Genomic DNA, 20,793 nt, shown 5'->3' with positions numbered 1-20,793 from the left:
CTCTCTGGGTCCCCAGGCCAGGATGGAAGGGCCTCAGGGCTCCACCTGCAGAGCTCCGTCTTATCAGCCCAGCCCCAACGTGCACCTTTTCCTCCCCCGGGTCCCTGCTTCAGATGCCACTGGCTACTTACATATCTAAGATGAAATACAGGTCGAAATCCGAATTGCAGATTTCCTCCTCAACCTCCTTTAAACCGCTCCTGCCTCTGCTGAAAAGACCCTGGGGTCTGCCCTCAGCGCCAGGCAGCTGCAGTGGCAGGAGCAGCAGCAGCAGCCAGAAGGGTGCCGGGGGGGCACAGCTCCCCATCTTCCCTCCCTTTCTGGCTGCCCCGCAAATGGGATCCTGGGGCTGGGCTCTGCCGCGGCCCAGGACCTAAATGTATCCCTATATGTAGATAGACAAAAGCACACGACGCCCTCCTGGCTACCAAAACACGCTCCGCCCTGACCCCACACCCGCTCAAGGCACACACAGGGGGAAACTGCTGGCTCGGGGCACCCGCAGCCAACTGCCTGGGAGTGCGCTACCGAGACACGCCCAGCCATCACCGCGCCCCTGATCACCACAGTATGGTGGTCCCCCAAAAGTTAAATATAGACATGCCATATCACCGGTGCATCAATTCAACTTCTAACTAGAATCCAAAAAAGTGAAAACAGGGACTCCACCAGGTACCTTTATATTATCCACAGCAGCATTATTTTTCTAATGCCAAAAGGTGGAAACGAGTGTCTAATAAAATATGAATTCAACCCAATCACCCCACTTGATGGTGAGAGCGAGAAGTCCTCCAGAAACACTATGATGGTTTTTGTTCCCCTCCATAGAAGAAGCATCTGGAGAAAAGCTTAGCACACTCTTTCTGCCTCAGGAAACAAGGAGCTCCCAGGGGCACCTCTGCTGTGCCTGAACCTGGGACTGCCCATAAACCCCCAAGAGACAAAGAGGCTCTCTGGGTCCCCACGCCAGGATGGGAGGGCCTCAGGGCTCCATCTGCAGAGCTCCGTCTTGCTCAGCCCATCGCCAACGGGCACCGTTTCCTCCCCCGGGTCCCAGCTCCAGATGCCACTGGCTACTTACATATCTAGGATGAAATACAGGTCAAAGATGGAATTGCAGGTTTCCTTCTCAGCCTCCTTTACCAAAGCGCTCCTGCCTTCGCCAACAAGACCCTGGCTCTGCTCTCAGCGCCATGCGCCTGCAGTGGCAGGAGCAGCAGCAGCAGCCAGAAGCATGCCCGGGGGCACAGCTCCCCATCTTCCCTCCCTTTCTGGCTGCCCCGCAAATGGGATCCTGGGGCTGGGCTCTGCTGCGGCCCAGGACCTAAATGTATCCCTATATATAGATAGACAAAAGCACACGACGCCCTCCTGGCTACCAAAACATGCTCCGCCCTGAACCCACACCCGCTCAGCGCATGCAAAGGGGGAAACTGCTGGCTCGGGGCACCCGCAGCCAACTGCCTGGCAGTGCGTTACCGAGACACACCCAGCCATCACCGTGCACCTGATCACCACAGTATGGTGGTCCCCCAAAAGTTAAATATAGATATGCCATATCACCGGTGCATCAATTCAACTTCTAACTATAGAATCCAAAAAAGTGAAAACAGGGACTCCGCCAGATACCTTTATATTATCCACAGCAGCATTATTTTTCTAATGCCAAAAGGTGGAAACGAGTGTCTAATAAAATATGAATTCAACCCAATCACCCCACTTGATGGTGAGAGCCAGAAGTCCTCCAGAAACACTATGATGGTTTTTGTTCCCCTCCATAGAAGAAGCATCTGGAGAAAAGCTTAGCACACTCTTTCTGCCTCAGGAAACAAGGAGCTCCCAGGGGCACCTCTGCTGTGCCTGAACCTGGGACTGCCCATAAACCCCCAAGAGACAAAGAGGTTCTCTGGGTTCCCACGCCAGGATGGGAGGGCCTCAGGGCTCCACCTGCAGAGCTCCGTCTTGCTCAGCCCATCGCCAACGGGCACCGTTTCCTCCCCCGGGTCCCAGCTCCAGATGCCACTGGCTACTTACATATCTAGGATGAAATACAGGTCAAAGATGGAATTGCAGGTTTCCTTCTCAGCCTCCTTTACCAAAGCGCTCCTGCCTTCGCCAACAAGACCCTGGGTTCTACCCTCAGCGCCAGGCAGCTGCAGCGGCAGGAGTAGCAGCAGCAGCCAGAAGCATGCCGGGGGGCACAGCTCCCCATCTTCCCTCCCTTTCTCGCTGCCACGCAAATGGAATCCAGGGGCTGGGCTCTGCCAAGCCTCCTGGCTACCAAAACACGCTCCGCCCTGAACCCACACCCGCTCAGCGCACGCTCAGGGGAAAACTGCTGGCTTGGGGCACCCGCAGCCAACTGCCTGGTAGTGCACTTCCGTGACATTCCACACCCTCACCGCGCACCCGCTCAGCCTGCGCCCGAGGGGAAGGGTGCAAAAAGAGAGAAATGGAGTAATGAGAGGGGAGTGAATAGTGTTAGCATTAGTTAGGAACAGAAGCGGCCTTGCACATTAGCTTTGGCGCTGCTGAGTGTAAAATCTGTATTGTAGGTATGTTTCCAGAGTCTAGTGCATTGCTGCCAGTAAACTTCCGGTGGTGGGGCATCACTCTGGGTGTTTGCACCTCTGGCAATGAGTAGAGCAGGGGCTTGCAGTTGGAGGTAGGTTCACATCCATGCTAGCTCTAAAAATTGTAGCAAACCTGCCTTATCCTGTTATTTCGTGTGTTAAATGAGAGTAATGTTGGAATCATGGGGTGGTCCTAGAACTAGGAGGGAGAAGGCATAACTTGGGGGTGCAGTGAGGACTGCTTGGTAGATCAGAAACAGACTCCCAGTAGATATCCTACCTAAGGGGTCCGGTTGGGCAGTGTCTGAAGCCCGTGAAGGCAAGAGTCCAGCAGAGGCACTTCCGCATTAGACCTGGGTAACCTGCAGAGCTGGGCTGTAGCTTACAAAGGACTTAGGGTGGAATTGATGCAGAAGAGCTCCCGCCCTCACTCCATCACAGACACCTTTAAAGGGCCAGAGAGGAGCCGACAGCTGGGAATGGTCATTACCAAGGAGAGGTAGACCCATGAGAGGGCAGCTCCTCTGAATCCACTGGGAATTTGCCCTGAAATACATCCCCCCTGATTCCTTGTCTAAACAGCTCCCACCTAGGGGCCACCTCTCCTGGTCTGCCTGGGACTGTCTTGGTTTCAGCCCTGGAAGTCCCAAGTCCAGGGGCTCGTCCAACCTGGGCAAATGGGTCAGAGGGCCACTCCAGCTCCACTGTCCACCATGATGAAAACCCTTGGCCAGGGCCATGCACCCTGGTGCCTGAGGGCTGCTGCACTCCAAGGCTGTGCTGGGAAGGGGAGGGGCTTGTTGGAGAAGAGGATGGAAGAGGGGGAGAGCTGGACCCATGTGCCTCATCTCCCTGGCCCATGTTTTCTTTTTTCAGATCGGGCAGCATCAACAACAACTGGATGGAAGTTTATAATTTCGTGGAGGACCTAGTAAATAAGTTCAAGAAGTTCGGCTTCCCCATGATGTGGGCTTCTCAGTGCTGCGGGTTGCCTGTCCTCTGCCTGGCAGAGTGCACAGCCTTTTTAGACTTGGGGGGCCTGCAATCCCTCGGGTGGGTTTCCTGAGCCCAGGGCACTGAAGAGGAGTGGAGAACAGATCCCACTGAACAGTCCATTGTGGTCACTGAAGGGTGGAGCACCTGGGGGTAGGGAAGAGCTTGTTAAAGACCGGGCAGGGCAATGAAGGAGAGGGACGTCTCTGATCCACTCCCCAAAGGGAGAATAATTAGATTGAGGTGGGAGGAGGGGGAGGAACGGAGGGAGGAAGCTATGAAATATATCACAGTAGAAGGGAGATATGCTGCGGCCTGAGGGACAAGAGGGCAGGTCTCCTTGGGCAGTGGAGTTGTTGGGGGGCACGACAGGAATGAGGGGTGGGGGTCAGGGGAGTGAAAAAGATGCAGTGTACATGGCAGGATGCAGCGCCATGGCACTCTGAATCCTCAGGCAGCCAGCCCAAGTAGGGCCCATGGGATTTCCATCAGAGCTGGGCTCAACCTAGGATTGGTTATTCCCAAACGTGTCCCACTGCCCAGGAGCTGAGGAGGGAGGCACAGAGGGGCAGGAGTGGGACCTGCCTGGTGGGGTCCTCCAAAGGGGGCCCATGGAGCCTTAGAGGAGAGGCAGGAGGGCCCCCTGCATGGTCCGTTGAGAACCCATGGCCTGGGCTGGGCTGGGGTGGTGCATTCCGAGGTGATGCTGATGGGCTGCAGTTGGCTGAGGGCCAGGGTCCTCAAAGCAGGCTGCCCTGCAGGCAGGAGGCCAGAGTGCAGAGGGGCTGCGAAGCTGTCGGTGGGGGGGGAACCAGGAAGAGGGTTTCTCAGGATGAAAGTGTCTTCACAAGGAGAAGGCTTGTCCACAGAGGCAGGGGTTTGCAGACCTGCCTGCAGGGCAGCCCCCTACAGGGATCTGGATCCAAGGCCCCCTCACCTCCTCAACTGGGCCTGAGCCCCTGAGCACTCACCCCACTGCAGCAAACCCTCTGTCCCTAGCCTGAGGCCAGCCTTACTGGGCCAGCTCCACCACGTCATGTTGGATTAGCCTGACTGCAATCCCCCCCAGTCCCCAGCACCAGCCCTGCCTGCCCCGACCTGCGCATCTGCTCTAATGACACCTGACAGGTTTGCACAGACACCTTGTGGGGTGACTCTTCCCAGCCTCTGGCCTTTTTCTCTGAGGAGCACAGGAACCCAAGGGGCCCTGGCACTCTGATTAGGAACAGCCTCTCCTTCCTTTAGTGTTGACTGAAGGGGAAGCAGCCAGTGGGACTGAGCCCACCCCAGGAGTCTTCAAGAACTTAAAACAGTCATACTTGAGGGAGCTACATTCATAGAAGAAAGATTTAAAAAGGTACACACTGGTAGAGCTTGGAGAATGTTTCCAGATTGAAAAAATTCTTAGAGTATTCCTTGGGTCATCTAACCCACCTTCTCCCAATGTTTCTTCATTTCGTTGCAGGCAAGTGAGCAGACTGAAAAAGAGACCAGGAAAGGTAAGGTCAGAGGTCAGAACACTTAAGCCTTCCTGGGGAAGGCAGGGAAGCCTCTGCCAAAGGGTTGTGGCCAAATCTCATCACCTAGCAGGACTGAGACTGGAGGCCAGCACTCCAGGGAGTTGAGAAGCATCCACAAAGGCCCACCATGTGGGTCCAGGTGGGACCTGAGCCCAGCACATGGACCAAGGAAACTGCAGCCTCTGTTCCCAAATCAAATGGCTTCTTCATGACCATCTGTCTCTTCTCTGCCCTGCAGGACAGCCATGAGCAAGTCGCCTTCCCAGTCTGCCTGCCTTGCTGTCATTGTCCTTGCTCGTACTCCTAGTTCTCCAGAATGCTGCCTCTGGTCCCTTCCTGCTCCTGGGTACTCCCTCAGCTGCCATGTGCAAGCCCTACCCCCAAAGGCTAAATAAAGCATCAAGCAGCCAAGATTCTTAAGCTTGCTGAGTTGGACACAGAGAGTTTGGGTTTATAGTCAAGAGGTGTTGGCATTTGTTGCTGTTGATTTAAACAAGTTTATTACCTGGTGAGAGTTGCTGTCCTACATGAGATGCATTTATACTACACCTGCTAGAAAAAAAGCACCCAGGGGTCCTGTGGATATTGGACACAGGTTGTGCCACTCTTGACAGCCTTGTCTTCATCCACCCCCAGGGGCTGTAATGTGCAGGATCTCTTGCAAAATACTGCTCTGTGAAAAAAAACCCAAAAGATTTTGGGAAATAATCCAATCCCGCATATCCCTCCCTGTTTCAGTGTTCTCTAGAGAAACAGAATCAGCAGGAGACATCCATAGATATAAAATTTATAAAACTGACTCACATAACCATGGGAATGTAGAGTCCAAGGTCTATAGGGCAGGCCATAAGCTGGTAACTCCAATGAAGTTCCACAACAAACTCTCAGGAGAGGCTGGGTGGACAACTGTGGGAATGGAAGAGTCTAAAATCCATAGGGCAGGCTGTGAAGCTGGAAACTCCAGTGAAGGGTCTGGACAAGCTCCACAGGAGAGGCTGGCCAACTGAAGCAAAAAGAGTGTCCTTTCTGAATCCTCCGTAAAACACTTTCAAAGATTAGATTAAATGTCACTCATTGCAGAAGACACTACCCTTAGCTAATTACAAATGCAATCAGCTGTGGATGCAGCTGATGTTATCGTGATTTAAGTCCATGAAATGTCCTCATAGCAACAGACAGGCCAACACTTGCCTGAACAGATGACCAGACACGTACACTTGGCCAAGTTGACACATGAACCTGACCATGACAGTCCATCCCTTGTCAACTTGGCAGCTATACGCATCACCTGAAGCCACTATTTCTATTTAATCTCTAAATAGAAAATAACAATGGCCACATTTTTTTCCTCACCTAACAATACTCAGCTGTCCTGTGTACTACTGGATGAATATAGTGAAAGTCCTTGGGTAATATTCATCTTAAACTTGATATCTTACAACTTAAATACCTTAACATGGACAAAACAGCCTTAAAGTTCTCGTTTCTGTAATTGATCACATGATCATAGTTCATATTTATCACTCCCTTCTTCCACTACCCATTCCATGTTCCCTTTACCCTCAGCAAGCACTTGAGCTGGCTGTGGTTCTTTGCCTGGTGGGGTGACCCAAACCTTCATTCCTGAAGTTTGAGAACCATTGGTAGTCTTGCCTGGATTGGGTTGCTGCACTTTTCCATTGATTTTAATCACAGAGCATGGTAGTACTAAAAGATACCCTATGGGATCTCCTATATTCCAGGAAATCTCTTATTTACTTCCATTGTGTAGCTGCAGTTCTATTTCCCCTCGTTAGCCAAGGTCAATCACCCCAGCCAGTAAAATAATCCCCTTCTTAGCTTGTTGATCTAGGGGCTTGAGTAGTCCAAAGTGACCAAGTGGCAGTCTTAGATTCTAGTTCAATGGAAGCCTTGTTGTTTCTCCTGGTGGAAACACTCTGCCTTCTGTAGACCAGTAGAGCTCAAGGCTACAGGGACAGGAAGCAAAAATTTTCCTAGTGACTCACTAGGGGTAATAGTGAGTGGTGCCACTCCCATTCCCATCTCTTGTTTCCTGGACTTATGGATCCTGGCTATGGGAGAAACAGAACCATTCAGCAGATGCTGATTCAGAGCATACACAGCCATCTGGAGAACATCACCCCAGCTCTGCAAGGTATTGCCACCTAGTTAGCACCATAATTGAGTTTTCAAAAGGCCGTTCCACCATTCTATCAATCCAGCTGGAGGATGGAGAACATGTTAAGACCAGAGAATTCCATGGACATGTGCCCATTCCTGCACTTCGTTTGCTGTGAAGTGGGTTCCATGATCAGAAGCAATGCTGTGTGGAATACCATGATGATGGATAAGGCATTCTGTAAGTCCACAGATTGTAGTTTTGGCAGGAGCACTGAGTGCAGAGAAAACAAGCCCATACCCAGAGTATGTGTCTATTCCAATTAGAACAAATTGCTGCCCCTTCCATGATGGGAGTACCCAATGCGGAATATGTTGTCTCCAAAATCCAAAGAGACCAACTAGGCATTGTGCCTCTTTTTCAGTTGTATCAGGGGCCAGAGGCAGCAACTCAACCTGCACCTTAGAAGGGATATCTTGACATGCCCTACACCACTGGACACCTAGAAATTTCACTGAGGTGGAAGGCCCCTGTATTTTTTATTTTTTTATTAATTAAAATTTTTTTTAAAATACCAAAAAAGCACCAAATGCAAACATTCTTAATTTTTGATCATTCCATTGTACATATATAATCAGGAATTCACAATATCATCACATAGTTGCATATTCATCATTATAAAAATTTCTTGGAACATTTGCATGTATTCAGAAAAAGAAATAAAAAGAACAGAAAAAATTCATACATACCGTGCCCCTTACCCCTCCCTTTCATTGATCTCTAGCATTTCAATCTAAATTTATTTTAACATTTGTTCCCCCTATTATTTATTTTTATTCCATATGTTCTACTCTTCTGTTGATGTGGTAGATAAAAGGAGCATCAACCACAAGGTTTTCACATTCACAGAGTCACATTGTGAAAGCTATATCATTGTTCAATCATCATCAAGAAACATGGCTACTGGAACACAGCTCTACATTTTCAGGCAGTTCCCTCCAGCCTCTCCATTACATCTTGAACAACAAGGTGATATCTATTTAATGCGTAAGAGTAACCTCCAGGATAAGCTCTTGACACTGTTTGGAATTTCTCAGCCATTGACATTTTATTTTGTCTCATTTCACTCTTTCCCCTTTTGGTCCAGCAGGTTTTCTCAATCCCTTGATGCTGAGTCTCAGCTCATTCTAGGATTTCTGTCCCATGTTGCCAGGAAGGTCCACACCCCAGGGAGTCATGTCCCACCTAGACAGGGGGATGGTGGTGAGTTTGCTTGTTGTGTTGGCTGGACAGAAAAGGCCCCTGTATTTTTGTTGGATTTATTTCCCATCCTCTGACATGTAAATACCTTACCAATAAGTCTAGAGTAGGTGCTACTTCTTGCTCACTAGGTCCAATCAACATGATATTATCAATATAATGGACCAGTGTGATGTCTTATGGGAGGGAGAAATGTTCAAGTTCTTTGCTGACAAGATTATGACATAAGGCTGGACAGTTGATATACCCCTGAGGTAAGAAAGTGAAAGTATATTGCTGACCTTGCCAGCTGAATGCAAACTGTTTCTGGTGGTCCATACTAACAGCTCTTGAGCAAAAAGCATTTGCCAGATCAATAGCTGCATACTAGGTACCAGGGGTTGTATTGATTTGCTCAAGCAATGATACCACATCCAGAACAGCAGCTGTAATTGGAGTTATCCCCTAGTTGAGATTACAATAACCTACTGTCATCCTCCAAGACCCATCTGTTCCTGCACAGGTTAAAGAGGGGAGTTGAATGGGAATCACCACATCTTTATCCTTCAAGTCCTTAAGACTGGCAGTAATCTCTGCAATCCCACCAGGACCCTGGTATTGCTTCTGATTTATTATTTTGCTAGGTAGGGGCAGTTTTAGTGGCTTCCATTGGCTTTTCCTACCATAACAGCCCTCACTCCATGAGTTAGAGAGCCAATATAGGAATTCTACCAATTGCTCAGTATGTCTATTCCAATTATGCATTCTGGAACCAGGGAAATATTTCAGGGGCCCACCGGACCCACTGTGACTTAGATCTGAGCTAAAACTCCATCGATCACCTGACCCCCCGAAGCCCCACTCTGACTGGAGGACCAGAGTAATGTTTTGGGTCCCATAGAATTAATGTCACTTCTGAACTGGTGTCTAATAATCCCCCAAATATGTGATCATTTATTTCTCCCCAGTGCACAGTTACCCTGGTAAAAGGCCATCGGTGTCTTTGGGGAAGGCTTAGAGGAAGATTAACAGTATAAATTTGTGGCAGTGTAACAGGGTTCTCCCCCAAAGGGACCTGGCCTCCCCTTCATTCAAGGGGCTCTGGGTCTGTGAAATGTCTCAAGTCTGCAAATTGATTAAGGGGCCATGCCTCTCTCTCTTTGTAATTCAAGTTAGACTTCTGTTCACTTGACCTAGAACTCTTTTCCTTATACAGCTCAAATAAGAATTTAGTAGACTGCCCATCTATTTACTTCTAGGTACCCCATGACCTACTAGCCAATGCCACAAGTCTCTGCAGGTCAGATTCTTTTGACTCCTGCTTTCAGTCTGCTGTCCATTATGATAGCCATGTCCACCTTGTCTTTGGCAAATAAGTGCTGCCACCTGGTTTCTGCCAACTTGGAATCCAATCATCCCTATTGTGTTTAAGGATTCCAGCTCAGTGACAGCAGTTCCCACAGATATCTGATCTACAGAGAAGGGCAAGTACAGAGCTCTTCAGGGATGTTGGAGCTAGTCTCACAAATTTATTTCTCACAGTTCTGGTAAAAGGATATTCTTCAGACATTCCTGGGATGTATGAGCAGGCTTTCCATGATAAATCCACTCTAACATTCCAATCTCTCTAATCCTTTGGATCTCCTTATCTACATTATGCCAGGGCATTTCTGGCATTTCAACCTCAGGTAATGTCAGCCTCCTTTTGAGCCATGTTTCAGCCAACCATCCAAACAAACTGTTAATGCCTTTTCTAACCCATCGAGCTATAACATTGAATGCAGAATTTCTGCTTAGTGGGCCTATATCAGTAAATTCATCTTGATACAGCTTTATATTCCTCCCACCATTATCCCACACCCTTAAAATCCATTGTCACACATATTCCCCTGATTCCTGTCTATATAAATTGGAAAACTCATGCAGTTCATTTGGAATATAGTGGATATCCTCATAGGTGACACTTTGTACCTCACCTTTTGAGGCCTGTTGGGAATTTTGTCTAGTTATAGGTCTGGAAGAAATGAGGGGGCAGTGGGAGTAGGTCATAAAAAGAATTAGAAGTATTTTCTGAGCAAACTGCTTCCAGGGCATTCACTGGCAGTTTCATCTGGCGAAATGTGATTAAACACTATAGGGTTAATCCATTCAGGTGGAGGATGGGTGCCCAACTTCTCAGGGCAGGCTGGAGGTGAGGTGGTTATGTCCTCAGGGCAAACTATTACAGGGTTATTTAGAAAAGACTCAGCATGGCCTAGGGTTTCAATCTCTCCATCGACATCATTATCAATCCACATGTGGCCATCTCAATTTTCAGGGTCCCACTCCTTTCAAATCAATGCCCTCACTTTAACGGCAGACATCATGCAAGATTGAGATTTCAATTTACGTTGAAAAGTTGCAACTCTAACCATAAGATTCTGAGTCTGAGTTTTGGAGATCTCAAGTCTACAGGACTTAAAAGATTTATAAGTTACAGGAAATATGATTTTCTTTCACGGCACTCATAGAACATTTACATCTGTCATAAGGCACGTAAACTTATGCCTTACCCCTATTAATGTATATAGCATACAGCCAACATCTCTATACCTCCTATGTCCAACAAAACTCCATAAATGTGTCAAAAACATTATCTCCCAGAGCCTGACTTCATACAAATGAAGAACTAGAAGAATCCAATGGTGCTATTTTGACTGTCTCTTTTGCCACCTCGCCCCATGGATTGGCAGTGTCATTCTGATTATGGGAAACATAGTGCTTAATGCTTTTGAGTCCAGTCAAAGTAGAAAACCAATTGTAAAAACCCATTTTTAAGATTCTGTTTCCTAAGAACCAAGCTGTATTAGGTAGGGTTCTGTAGAGAAACAGAATCAGCAGGAGATATCCGTAGGTATAAAATTTATAAAAGTGTCTCATATAACCATGGGAATGTAGAGCCCAAGGTCTGTAGGGCAGGCCACAAGCTGGTAACTCTGATGAAGTTCCTTAATAAACTCTCAGGAGAGGTTGGCTGAACAATCATCAGAATAGAAGAGTCCCAAATCCACAGGGTAGGCTGTGAAGCTGGAAACTCCAATGGTCTGGATGAGCTCCAGAGGAGAAGCTCACTGGCTGAAGCAAGAAGAGTGACTATCTCTTTTGAATCCTCCTTAAAAGACTTCATGTGATTAGATTAAGAATCACTCATTGCAGAAGACACTCCCCTTAGCTGATTACAAATGCAATCAGCTGTGGATACAGCTTACATAATCATGATTTAATTCTATGAAATGTCCTCATCTCAACAGACAGGCTAGTGCTTGCCCAAAGAGACAACTGGGCAACATCAGCTGGCCAAGCTGACACAAGAAACCTGACCATGACACTAAGTTTTTGAAAAGAGAAACATTTGAACTTCTCATCTTCACTCCATGTCCCTTGTTTCCAATTGTGAAGTCCCCAATTCTGAATGTGTCATAGAAGAGGGTGAGGATGCTCCAAAGGTCTCAAGCTGGAAGCCTGACTTCTCTATCCAGGTGTCCCAAACTGTCCACAAGCCCAGGGGAATGTCATGGAATCCTCTCCACTCCATTAGACAAGAAAAGCAACTCCCCATCTTCATTCTGTCTGCCACCATTGGTGGATCCATGCCCAGCCAGGATGAGATTTAGCAGCGTCCTCCCAGCAGGCATGCGGTCTCCATGTGACTGTGAAATCGCCAGGCCCACGGGTCCTCAGAACCTTGCACGGGACTTGAGCACCTCTAGAGTGTCTCCAAGGGTGGCTGTGACTGAGAGGGAAGCCTCATCATTCTGAATAATCTTACTAATTTAAGAAACTAGATTGCTCTCCACCCCCATTACCGACCTCTTGATTGCTACAGTTCTGCCTTTCATTTGAGTCACTATAAAGCAGGAAACAGGGACAACTATTGGCAGATCAAATGAGTTAGATGACTAGTGAGGGAAATAAGCATATTTTCCCTAATGCTTAAGAAACACAAGTTTTTCTGGAAGGGCTTGTATGTTTGTACGTCAGGAGAATTTGCAAGCTTACCCTCAGTCAGATCATTTCTAGCCTTCGAAGTATCCATGCCTGGGAGTTGTTGTTTTCGTGGGCCCCCAGCCCCCTGCTGCCACTTCCCACGCCCTCTAGTGAGCTAGGCTCTCACCCCCCGTCATCTGTGTCCAGCCAGCTCCCAAGATGTAGGGCAGGGAGAACATTACCTGCCATGCCTTCCTAGCCTGTCCGTCTGCCAACAAATTGTCTCCCAGATGGGTAGAAGCATGTCATTTCTGCGACAAAATGCCAAGCACCAGGCCTGTCAGAGCCACAGGCCCACCTGGAGTCAGGGCTGTGGGAGCAGGAGCTGAAAGCCCTGTGAACCGGACTCGGCAGTTCAATTGTGGCCCTATTTGTAGACTTGATCCCAGAGCATGTGCCTTCCCCACACCTCACTTCCTAGCATTCCTTGTGGGCTGAGATGCCCAAGCTGGTCAGCTTTCTTTTTTTTAAATTTGCTTATGTCAGTACAGAGAATGAGGAAGTACTGTGCATTTCCATTTCACTGCTGGACTGATAGAGTTATTCATCCCAAGCACTCTTAGCACCACATGCAGCCTGAGGGGCAGGGTCCGGAGGCGGGTATCCCAAATGCCCCATGAAAATGCGAGGGGGAGAAGGAAGCCCCAACAGTGCCCCTGTGTGTCTAGATGACCTTTGCTGACTCATGTACAAATGTGCCCTGGATAGTCCCATCAAAACACACGGCACGCTGGAAAATTGAGCTGTTGATCATGGGTGTTTTGTGACTCAGGGAAAATGATAGGGTGCCTTTTCACTGGGTATGATGAGGTTAAGAGAGGTGGCATTAACAAGATGTCAGGGTAATACCTCTGGGGGAATGCCATCTCCCTTCCCCCAAACAGTGAAGAAAGAAGCTGAAATGACTGGAACCAATTTTCCTAGAATTCTGGACATTATTCAAGGGTGAACAGTAAGCAGTCAGATGAAGGGCCAATGTGATGGTGCAGGTTCATGGAGTGGGTCCCCTTTAGTGTATTTCCATGTCCACTCACACCCACTCCAGGAGGACTCACTCAGGTCATCAGTGGTTTTGCCTAGTATAGAAAGTTACCAAGGTGGAGAAACTGGGCGGAGAAGCAGGATGGAGGAGCAGTGCCGCGGTTGTAAGGTAGAAAGCAAGCTACAATGGAGACCCCCAAAAAAAGTGCCTGATCCAGCAAGAGAAGCAGGAGAAATTTCATTTTTTGAGTGTGTGCTGGTTTGAAATGTATGTATTCCAGAAAAGCCATATTCTTTTAATCCAATCTTGTGTGTGGGGCCTTTTGATTAGGTTGTTTTCATAGAGACACGACCCACCCAATTCAAGTTGTGACTTACTCATTTTACTGGTTAGGTTATTTCAGTTAAGACTTGCCCCAGGGTGGGTCTTAATCCTCTGACTGGAGTCCATTTTAAGAGGATAAACACATACAAAAGCTAAGAGAAGCTCAGAGAGAGAAAGCCACTGAAGCCAGAAGCTGAAAGCAACAAAACCCAGGAGAGAAGGACTAGCAGATACCAGCCATGTGCCTTCCCATGTGACAGACATGTTCCAGGTGCCAGCAACCTGTCTTCAGAGTCCAGGTATCATCCTGTTGATGCCTTGAGGTGGGACATTTTTCTGGCCTAAGAACTGTAAGTTGTATATTAATAAATTCTTATTGTAAAAGCCAACCCACTTCTGGTATATTACATTCTGACAGCTTTAGCAAACCAGAACAGATGTTGTAACCATATGGGAATTTATCCCAGGAATGCAGGGCTAGCTCAACCTAAGAAAATCAGAGAAATTCATGACATTAATAGAATGACATAAAAAAAAAATCCACAATCATCTCAACTGAAAGGGTTCAGAGCCCTTTATCTGATCACTGGGCCTGGTGCCTCTCAAGGTCTTCCTTTGGCAGAAAGAGCAGATTTATTGCAGCGGATGCCTGGGGAGCAGAACTAGAAATTAAGCATGGAAAGGGATGAGTCCTTTGCAGGTATCAGCTCACTTAACCTTCACAACAGCCTCCATCCTCTCAGGGCTTCCCCACTGGCTGTTCCCTGTACCTAAAGCACTTCTCCCTGAGATGTCTGGATTTTGGATTTTTTCAACCTTCAGATTCAGATGCTGTTTCCTCCAAGAAGCTTGCTCAGACCACCCAGGCTAAACTAATCCAACCACCTGTCCCGAGGTCTCTGCATACGGGGCAGCCCCAGCCCCAATGAAAAGACGTGGCTCCTCTGTGCCCCAGGTGTCCCCCCACCTTCCAGGATGAGAGCAGAAGCCCAGGCTCCCCCAAACATGGGGCTGATGTCGCTGCTTTAGTGGAGCCCAGGGGACTTCAGCTCTTGTGACACACGCTGGGTGCCTGGCATGGGGGCTCGGTGTGTATTAGCCTGCCCTCCATGCTGAACCCTGGTCCTGAGGGTGGGGTGGGGAAGTCATGCCAGAATTCCTGGGGAGCCTCACCGAGTGCACACACCCTGGGTGTGAGCCCCCACCCCACCCCAGTGAGTGCCCGGCACTCAGGGGACCCCCACCCACCTTTGTGTGCTGACACCCTTTTAAGGGATCAACAAACCATGGGCCTGAGAATTGAAAGGCACTTACCCAGGATCCCACATCTTTTCCCTGGGGGGACCAGGAGGCAAATGCAGACAAGCCGTGTTCAGAGGAGTACTGGGGGTCTCCAGGGAGGGTGGGGTAGGGGGGCGGGGGGCGGCGCCAGCCTCCACAGAGACCCGCAGCCTGGAGTCCGTCCTTGCCCAGCACCTGCCAGGTCAGCACTGGCCACCAGGGGCGCCAGAGCCTGAAAGGAACCCACCCCTCCCCCAGCCTGGGGCCTGCTGATGGCTGGGAGACCCTGACCCTGGGCTGCTGGGGTCCTCCTAGGCTGGGGTGCTCAGCCCCTCCCATCCCTCCACGGGGTCTCCAAGCCCTGGCCGACGCTTGTGCCTCTTGAAGGCAGGACCCTCCCTTGGAGCCCCGGGCAGCACAGCCTCCTGTGCACACACCCGTGGACAAGCTCGAACACTTGCAAGCCCGTGTAGGAGCGTGTGCACCTACAGATGCAGTGCCCCAGACTGCTCCCAGTCACCTTGTCTGTGCGCCACGACCCCCAGGCCTAGCCCAGAAGGTGGACAGATCATGGATGAGAGATTGGAGGTAGGTGCAGGAAACTCCATTTTTCAAACCTGCCCGAGGACTTCTGCCTGGGCTGCACCAGGCAACCTGCACCCGGCGAGGCGACCTCTGGAGAAGCATCTTCAACCCTGCTCTCTCGGTTTCTATTTCCAGAGCCAGCAGGGAGCCAGGCCAAGTGTGCGCAGATGGGAAAGAGAAGGCTGGACATCAGCAGCCCTCTCATCGTGTGAAACAGCTGAAGCTCACCTCACAGGCAAAGCTGAGTCTCTGAATGAGGGTGGGGTCGACAGGGACAGGGGCAGAGCTCGGGGTCAGGGGTCAAGCATAAATGGGGCATCTGCTCATTGCTCAGGGACAGAACCCCAGGGAGGTGGGTGGACCAAAGATCCAAGCAGGCCGGGCCCCTATTATGAACCTGGGCAGCCCCGAGGACTGAGAAGGGGCCTCACTGCCAGAGGCAGATTCAGGAGCCTGGACCGCTGTGTTCTTAGATGTGAGAAATTCCATTGTTTAATAAGGAAGCTTTCCGGGAACTGCAAAATGTTTAAAACATTTCACAGGAAGGGATCTGTCCTTCCCTTCCTCTGTCAAATGGGGGATTTGCATGGAAACAGCGAAGCAGTCTTGGCTAAGGCTGCTCCCGGCAGGACACAGGGCTGGCCAGCCTCAGGCTGTGAAGAGGCAGGTGCTAAGCTGTGGGGGGCTGGGCTGAGGGGGGCTGTGAAATGGGACCCTGGGCCATGGGAGTGGGCCTGGGGTCTGGACTGAGGGGGGCTGGGGCGTGGGGTGCTGGCAGTGGTGGGAGGGTAACCAGGCCTCAGGGCCCCGGAAGCTGGACAGCCTGTAGGACCCAGCTGGCATTGCCTCCTTCAGGCTCCTGCCCTGGGGGCCTCTGGGCTGTGCCCTCCCCGCTCTGTGTCTGATGCCCACAGCCCATGGATTCCCAAGGAGCAAAGAGAGGACCATGGCAGGGGCAGGGGGAGGATGGGGGCTCCCCAGCCCCTCCCCAGGCCCCTCCCTGGAGAGATGCTGAGTGGCCCTGCTCAGGTCGCTCCTGGCCCCCCCCAGGGTCACATGACACCAACGGGGCTGCTGCCAGGGCCCAGCAGGGAGAGGGGCGCTGTTAGGAGGGCGTGATGGTGGGCTGTCAGGCGCCCCCAAAGCGACCTTTCACATGGTGGGGAGCCTGATCCCTGTGACCTCCATGGGGGACACTTGCCGCCCCACCCCCCTCTCCCCCCCGGGGCTGGCCCTCTCACGCCCTCGGGGCACTGGGCCCTGGGGTCCAGCTGGGCTCCCGATGGCTCACCTGCCCAGCGATGACCCCTCCAGCAGACCCCACCCCTGCCGCCCGCCTCGTCCCCTGGGCCGGAGCTGCCCAGAAGGGGCCCCCGTCACTCATGTGCGGGAAGTGGGGGTCTGGCTCAGTTGAAACCTCAGGAGCCGTTCTTCAAGTGGGGGGTCCTGTGGGACAAGGTGGTCCCATGGAAAGACCCCCTGAGCTTTGGAGACCAAAAGGCCGCCGTTGTGCTTGAGCCCATGGTCCCCGCCCGTGGGCGGCCATGGCCAAGTGGGAGGAGGGGAGCCCCGGTGGCCCTGAGGGTTGGATGAGACTCTGCCCGGTGCCCCCCACTCAGGGCAGCAGCTCAGGAAGCAGCGGCTCCCCTATGAGGGTGGGGGGCAGTGCTGGGCCGGGACCCAGTAGCTCCGCTCAGGCTGCAGGGCCTGGGAGGGAACTTGGGACGCAACACCTCCTGTGACAGGTGGGACCAGAGGAGCAGGTGAGTCCCCACTGGGCTGGGGTGGGGCTCCGTGCTCTGGGTTCTCGAGCTATTTGGGGGATCCGGTGACATCCAGGGAGAAAAACTGACCAGCCTGTCAGTTCCTGAACCCAAATGTGACCTGGGATCCTCGAGCCCTAGAGACAGGGTGCGTGGTGTCTGGGAACCCTGAGCCTTCATCCAGCCTGTCCCTGCTACTACCGTGCCCCCCCACCACTGGGCAGGGCCCCCTGGGAAGCAAATTCTGGCTCTGAGAACCCAGAGCGCTGGGAGGTGCTCCCTGGGCATCAGGAAACCGTGCACAGCAGGGGGGCCCTGGGGGAGGGTGGGGTGGGGAGGGGCCAAGGGCTGCCTCAGGGGTTGGCTGGGGAGCCCACGGGGTGCACGGCCAGAAGACACGGGGTGGGGGCTGATGGACACCCCCTCCCCACTTCAGGGCCTTCCTGCCTCAGGCACCGGGTGTCCAGGTATCCACTGGGGACTGGGAAGATGGGAGGCCCGAGTGGCCTGCAGATGCCTCCAGGAGAGGGCGCTTGTGGCTCACGTTTATCTCCCTGTCCAATTTTAAAAACTGATTTCAAAATGTGTTTGCAGAGTCATGGAACAAACAAGACTAGGCTTTCTTCTCACCAGTTAGCAGATTTGACACCCATCGTATTCCATTTTTTACCACTTTTCCATGGTTAAGCCGTTTGTCCCCTTTCTGCAGCCTTGGGTAATTCTATGGAGGTGGTGGGGAGAGTGTTTGGGGAGGGAGGGCGGCGGGGCAGGGCCCCAAGCCCACAGCCCCTTTCCCAGACCCACAGCCTCCTTTGGGGATGAGCAAACCCAGCCGCGTGGCCCTCGGTGGGCCGAGTCCCTCTGCAGGTCCCCCACGCCCAAGGTCAGAGCACCACGTGACTGGGGCACCCCAGGGCATCCCAGGGATCTGGAGGGAATCAGAAGCCTCAGGTCCCTCAGCTCCTGGAGGGAGAGGATTTGTGCAGGAAAGTAGAAACCCCTAACATAGAGTGGGGAGAGGGAGGTGCGAGGGGCTCCACCCAGGGGGAAAGGAGCCTGGAGAAGCTTCTGGAGGGTCAGGGGCTGCTGAACACCAGCAGGGAGGGGAGCCAGAGACTGGGGTGGGGGGGTCTGAAAGAAGGGGAGTGCGGTCCAGACTAGCACCCATGAAATTCTACAACTGTGACCCCCATTCCACGGCCCACCCACCCCAGCTGGACAGAGCCAAAGCCTGCACTGCCCAGGAATGGAAGTGCCTCAGGGCCCCGCGACACCATTCCCAGGTGAGACAGACATGGGAAGACTCGAAGTGATGAAGAAACACAGCCAAACATCTTCCCCAGCTCTGCTTTTTAAGATGGCGTTCATTTTGGTAAAAACTGATGTCGATTCAGGATGCTTGCAGTTCAAAGCTGTTCCATGGGGGTGAGACTTCGTTTACCCACCCGGCCCTCTTTCTTATCCCAGGTCCCTTGGAGTCGAAGCCGCTCTCACCCCAGCTTCCTCCCTGCCCTGCTGTGTGACTGAGCCGAGTACTACCTGCCTCCTTCTCAGCACCTGGCAGTGAGGAAATCAGGCCCGAACAGAGGTGGCGGGAGGTTAGGAGGCCTGTTCGTGGTGAGAGAGGGAGGGAGGCGGGAAGCCCTGATGCTAATATGCTCCCTACCCCCCACAGGCCCGCTGGACTGGGGACCCCTAAGCTCACAGGGACCACCCGTTCCTCTGGGCACAGGAAGGGATCCCCGTGAGGGGTGAAACGCCAGTCCAGGGGCCTGAACCTTCCTTTCATGGAACGACGGCGCCCCCTGTGGGCCTCCTCTGCAAGTCCTTTTGCCAGGGAGGGGATGGCGTACCCTTTCATTTGCATCATTTGTTTACTTTTAGAAGGCAAATTGGGAAGCCTAAAAACTAGGTAGGAAGGTGTGATTTCCCTCAAGGAAACCTTTCCCCCACGTGATTTAGCTTGTGCCGCTTTCTAGCAGAGAAGAAGAGTTGGAAGCCCCTTTGCATGGAAGTGGGGCAGGGAGGCAGGGTGGGGGGCTACTTAGCTGAACTTATCTTGCAGGCTGTCTCCTGTTTCCAGGGCCAGGAGGTGAGAGGACAAGGGCTTCTGTCCCCTGCTGTCCTAAGCTGTCTGGGCTAGAAGCTATTCTCAGGGCAGTAGCCAGGAGGTCCCCAGCTGATGGCAGGTAGTGAGGTGGGATGTGCAGGCAGGGGTGTGTGTGTGTGTGTGTGTGTCACAGGGGGGGGACCTAGATACAGGTTTTGGGGCCCAGAAGTGTGCTGTGGTCTGCAGCCTCTCACCGTGACATTGCATGGGGAGCAGGGCCTCTCCTTACAGGCAACCCCCAAGCCCAGGGCCCCAAGAGCCAGCATAAAGAAGACTGTTAGAAAAATAACCCCAGATTCCACCAGCTAGAAAAAGTATTACTAAAATTTAGGCAATTGATAATCACAGAGCCGTGTACATAGGAGAGAGGCGGGCAGGAAGCCCCAGGACGGAGCCTGTGTGGAGCCGTCCCAGCATGGCCTCCGTGCCTAGGGCAGGAGGGACAGTGAAGGAGACCCTGCGACCACAGGCTGTGTGCTGCTGCTGACCCGCAGTGACCACATTCAACCTCACTGGATTTCACAGCAGTGGATGGAACGAAAGTGCCATCTGCCCTCCTGTCTGGGCTTTCAGGACTGAACCAGGATTTCCCACCTGGAAAATCCCCGAGGGATGGGCAAGGGGTTTGCTCTCTGGGGTCAGGGGGGGGGGCCTGGGGGAGTCAGGCGTCCAGGGCTCTGCCTGGCAGCCTTGTGGGAAGATGCTCGAGGAAGCTTCCCTGGTCCTGCTGGAAGCAGAGCACATGCCAAGTATGGCCAGACGAATAGGTCAATGGACCAGTCCTGGGGCCCCGGGCACCCCCACACTGATGTCCGTGCTGGACTCTTCCTCCTGCAGCCTCACCCCTCAGTGACCTTGGGCAGCGCCCAGGAAACTTTCAGTGTGGGTCCCTGGCCCACCAGCAGAAGCAGGACTGGGTGGCCCCCGGCACCAGCAGGGCGAGGAGGGTCCACGGGAACCTGGGGCCCCTCTTCCCGCTTCTGAGGGGCTTCCCTGGGGAGGAGGAAGCTGCCCCGCCTTCTGCTCGCCCATAGCCCAGGGACTCATTGAGCGTCCACCAGGTGCCGGCTGAGGGATCAGCGATGAGGGGGGTGCACGGGGGGGTGCACAATCCCCCTGGACACGTGTAGGACGGGCGCCCCTGGGAGGATGGAGAAACAGGGCGGGCAGAATGGGGACAGGATGTGGGGAAAGAGGCCTCTGGCCACCCCTGGCCAGTGCGGTCGCTCAGGGAGGCAAAGTGGCCGTGGAGAACTGAGAATGAGGCCAGTGCGTGGG

The 20,793-nt window shown here is 52.2% G+C and overlaps 1 protein-coding gene and 1 long non-coding RNA gene across 8 annotated transcripts; both read left to right on the top strand.

Moving 5' to 3' along the window:
- The first annotated feature begins 642 nt into the window (after positions 1-642).
- Positions 643-6,467, top strand: LOC143653652 (uncharacterized). Of its 5 annotated transcripts, XM_077124793.1 has the most exons (4): positions 643-2,665; positions 3,450-3,626; positions 5,032-5,065; positions 5,325-6,467. In XM_077124793.1, exons 1-4 carry the CDS (start codon positions 2,637-2,639, stop codon positions 5,391-5,393), a joined length of 309 nt encoding a protein of 102 aa, XP_076980908.1. In that variant the 5' UTR covers positions 643-2,636; the 3' UTR covers positions 5,394-6,467. The 5 variants fall into 5 exon arrangements, 1 of the variants encoding a protein (XP_076980908.1); XR_013161448.1 differs by lacking the exons at positions 643-2,665; positions 3,450-3,626 and adding an exon at positions 4,371-4,923; XR_013161446.1 differs by having other exon boundaries at positions 643-3,626; positions 4,812-6,467.
- Positions 6,468-15,194: 8,727 nt separating this feature from the next.
- Positions 15,195-20,782, top strand: LOC143653651 (uncharacterized). Of its 3 annotated transcripts, XR_013161444.1 has the most exons (4): positions 15,195-15,645; positions 15,778-18,120; positions 18,620-18,688; positions 18,873-20,782. It is a non-coding gene; the product is annotated as an uncharacterized LOC143653651 (long non-coding RNA). The 3 variants fall into 3 exon arrangements; XR_013161442.1 differs by having other exon boundaries at positions 18,620-20,782; XR_013161443.1 differs by having other exon boundaries at positions 15,778-18,777.
- Positions 20,783-20,793: the final 11 nt, after the last annotated feature.

The sequence above is a fragment of the Tamandua tetradactyla genome, chromosome 13 (assembly GCF_023851605.1).
Source record: "Tamandua tetradactyla isolate mTamTet1 chromosome 13, mTamTet1.pri, whole genome shotgun sequence".
Taxonomy (NCBI): Eukaryota; Metazoa; Chordata; class Mammalia; order Pilosa; family Myrmecophagidae; genus Tamandua; species Tamandua tetradactyla.
Note: the sequence above shows the minus strand (reverse complement) of the source record. Positions and strands in the feature narration are given on the sequence as shown.

Bases quoted from the DNA above. Each gene is read 5' to 3' on its own strand.
- LOC143653652 (XM_077124793.1), top strand. From the start codon at position 2,637: ATGAGTAGAGCAGGGGCTTGCAGTTGGAG. The intron at 2,666-3,449 runs GTAGGTTCACAT...TTCTTTTTTCAG, and splicing joins GCAGGGGCTTGCAGTTGGAG to ATCGGGCAGCATCAACAACA. The intron at 5,066-5,324 runs GTAAGGTCAGAG...TCTGCCCTGCAG, and splicing joins TGAAAAAGAGACCAGGAAAG to GACAGCCATGAGCAAGTCGC.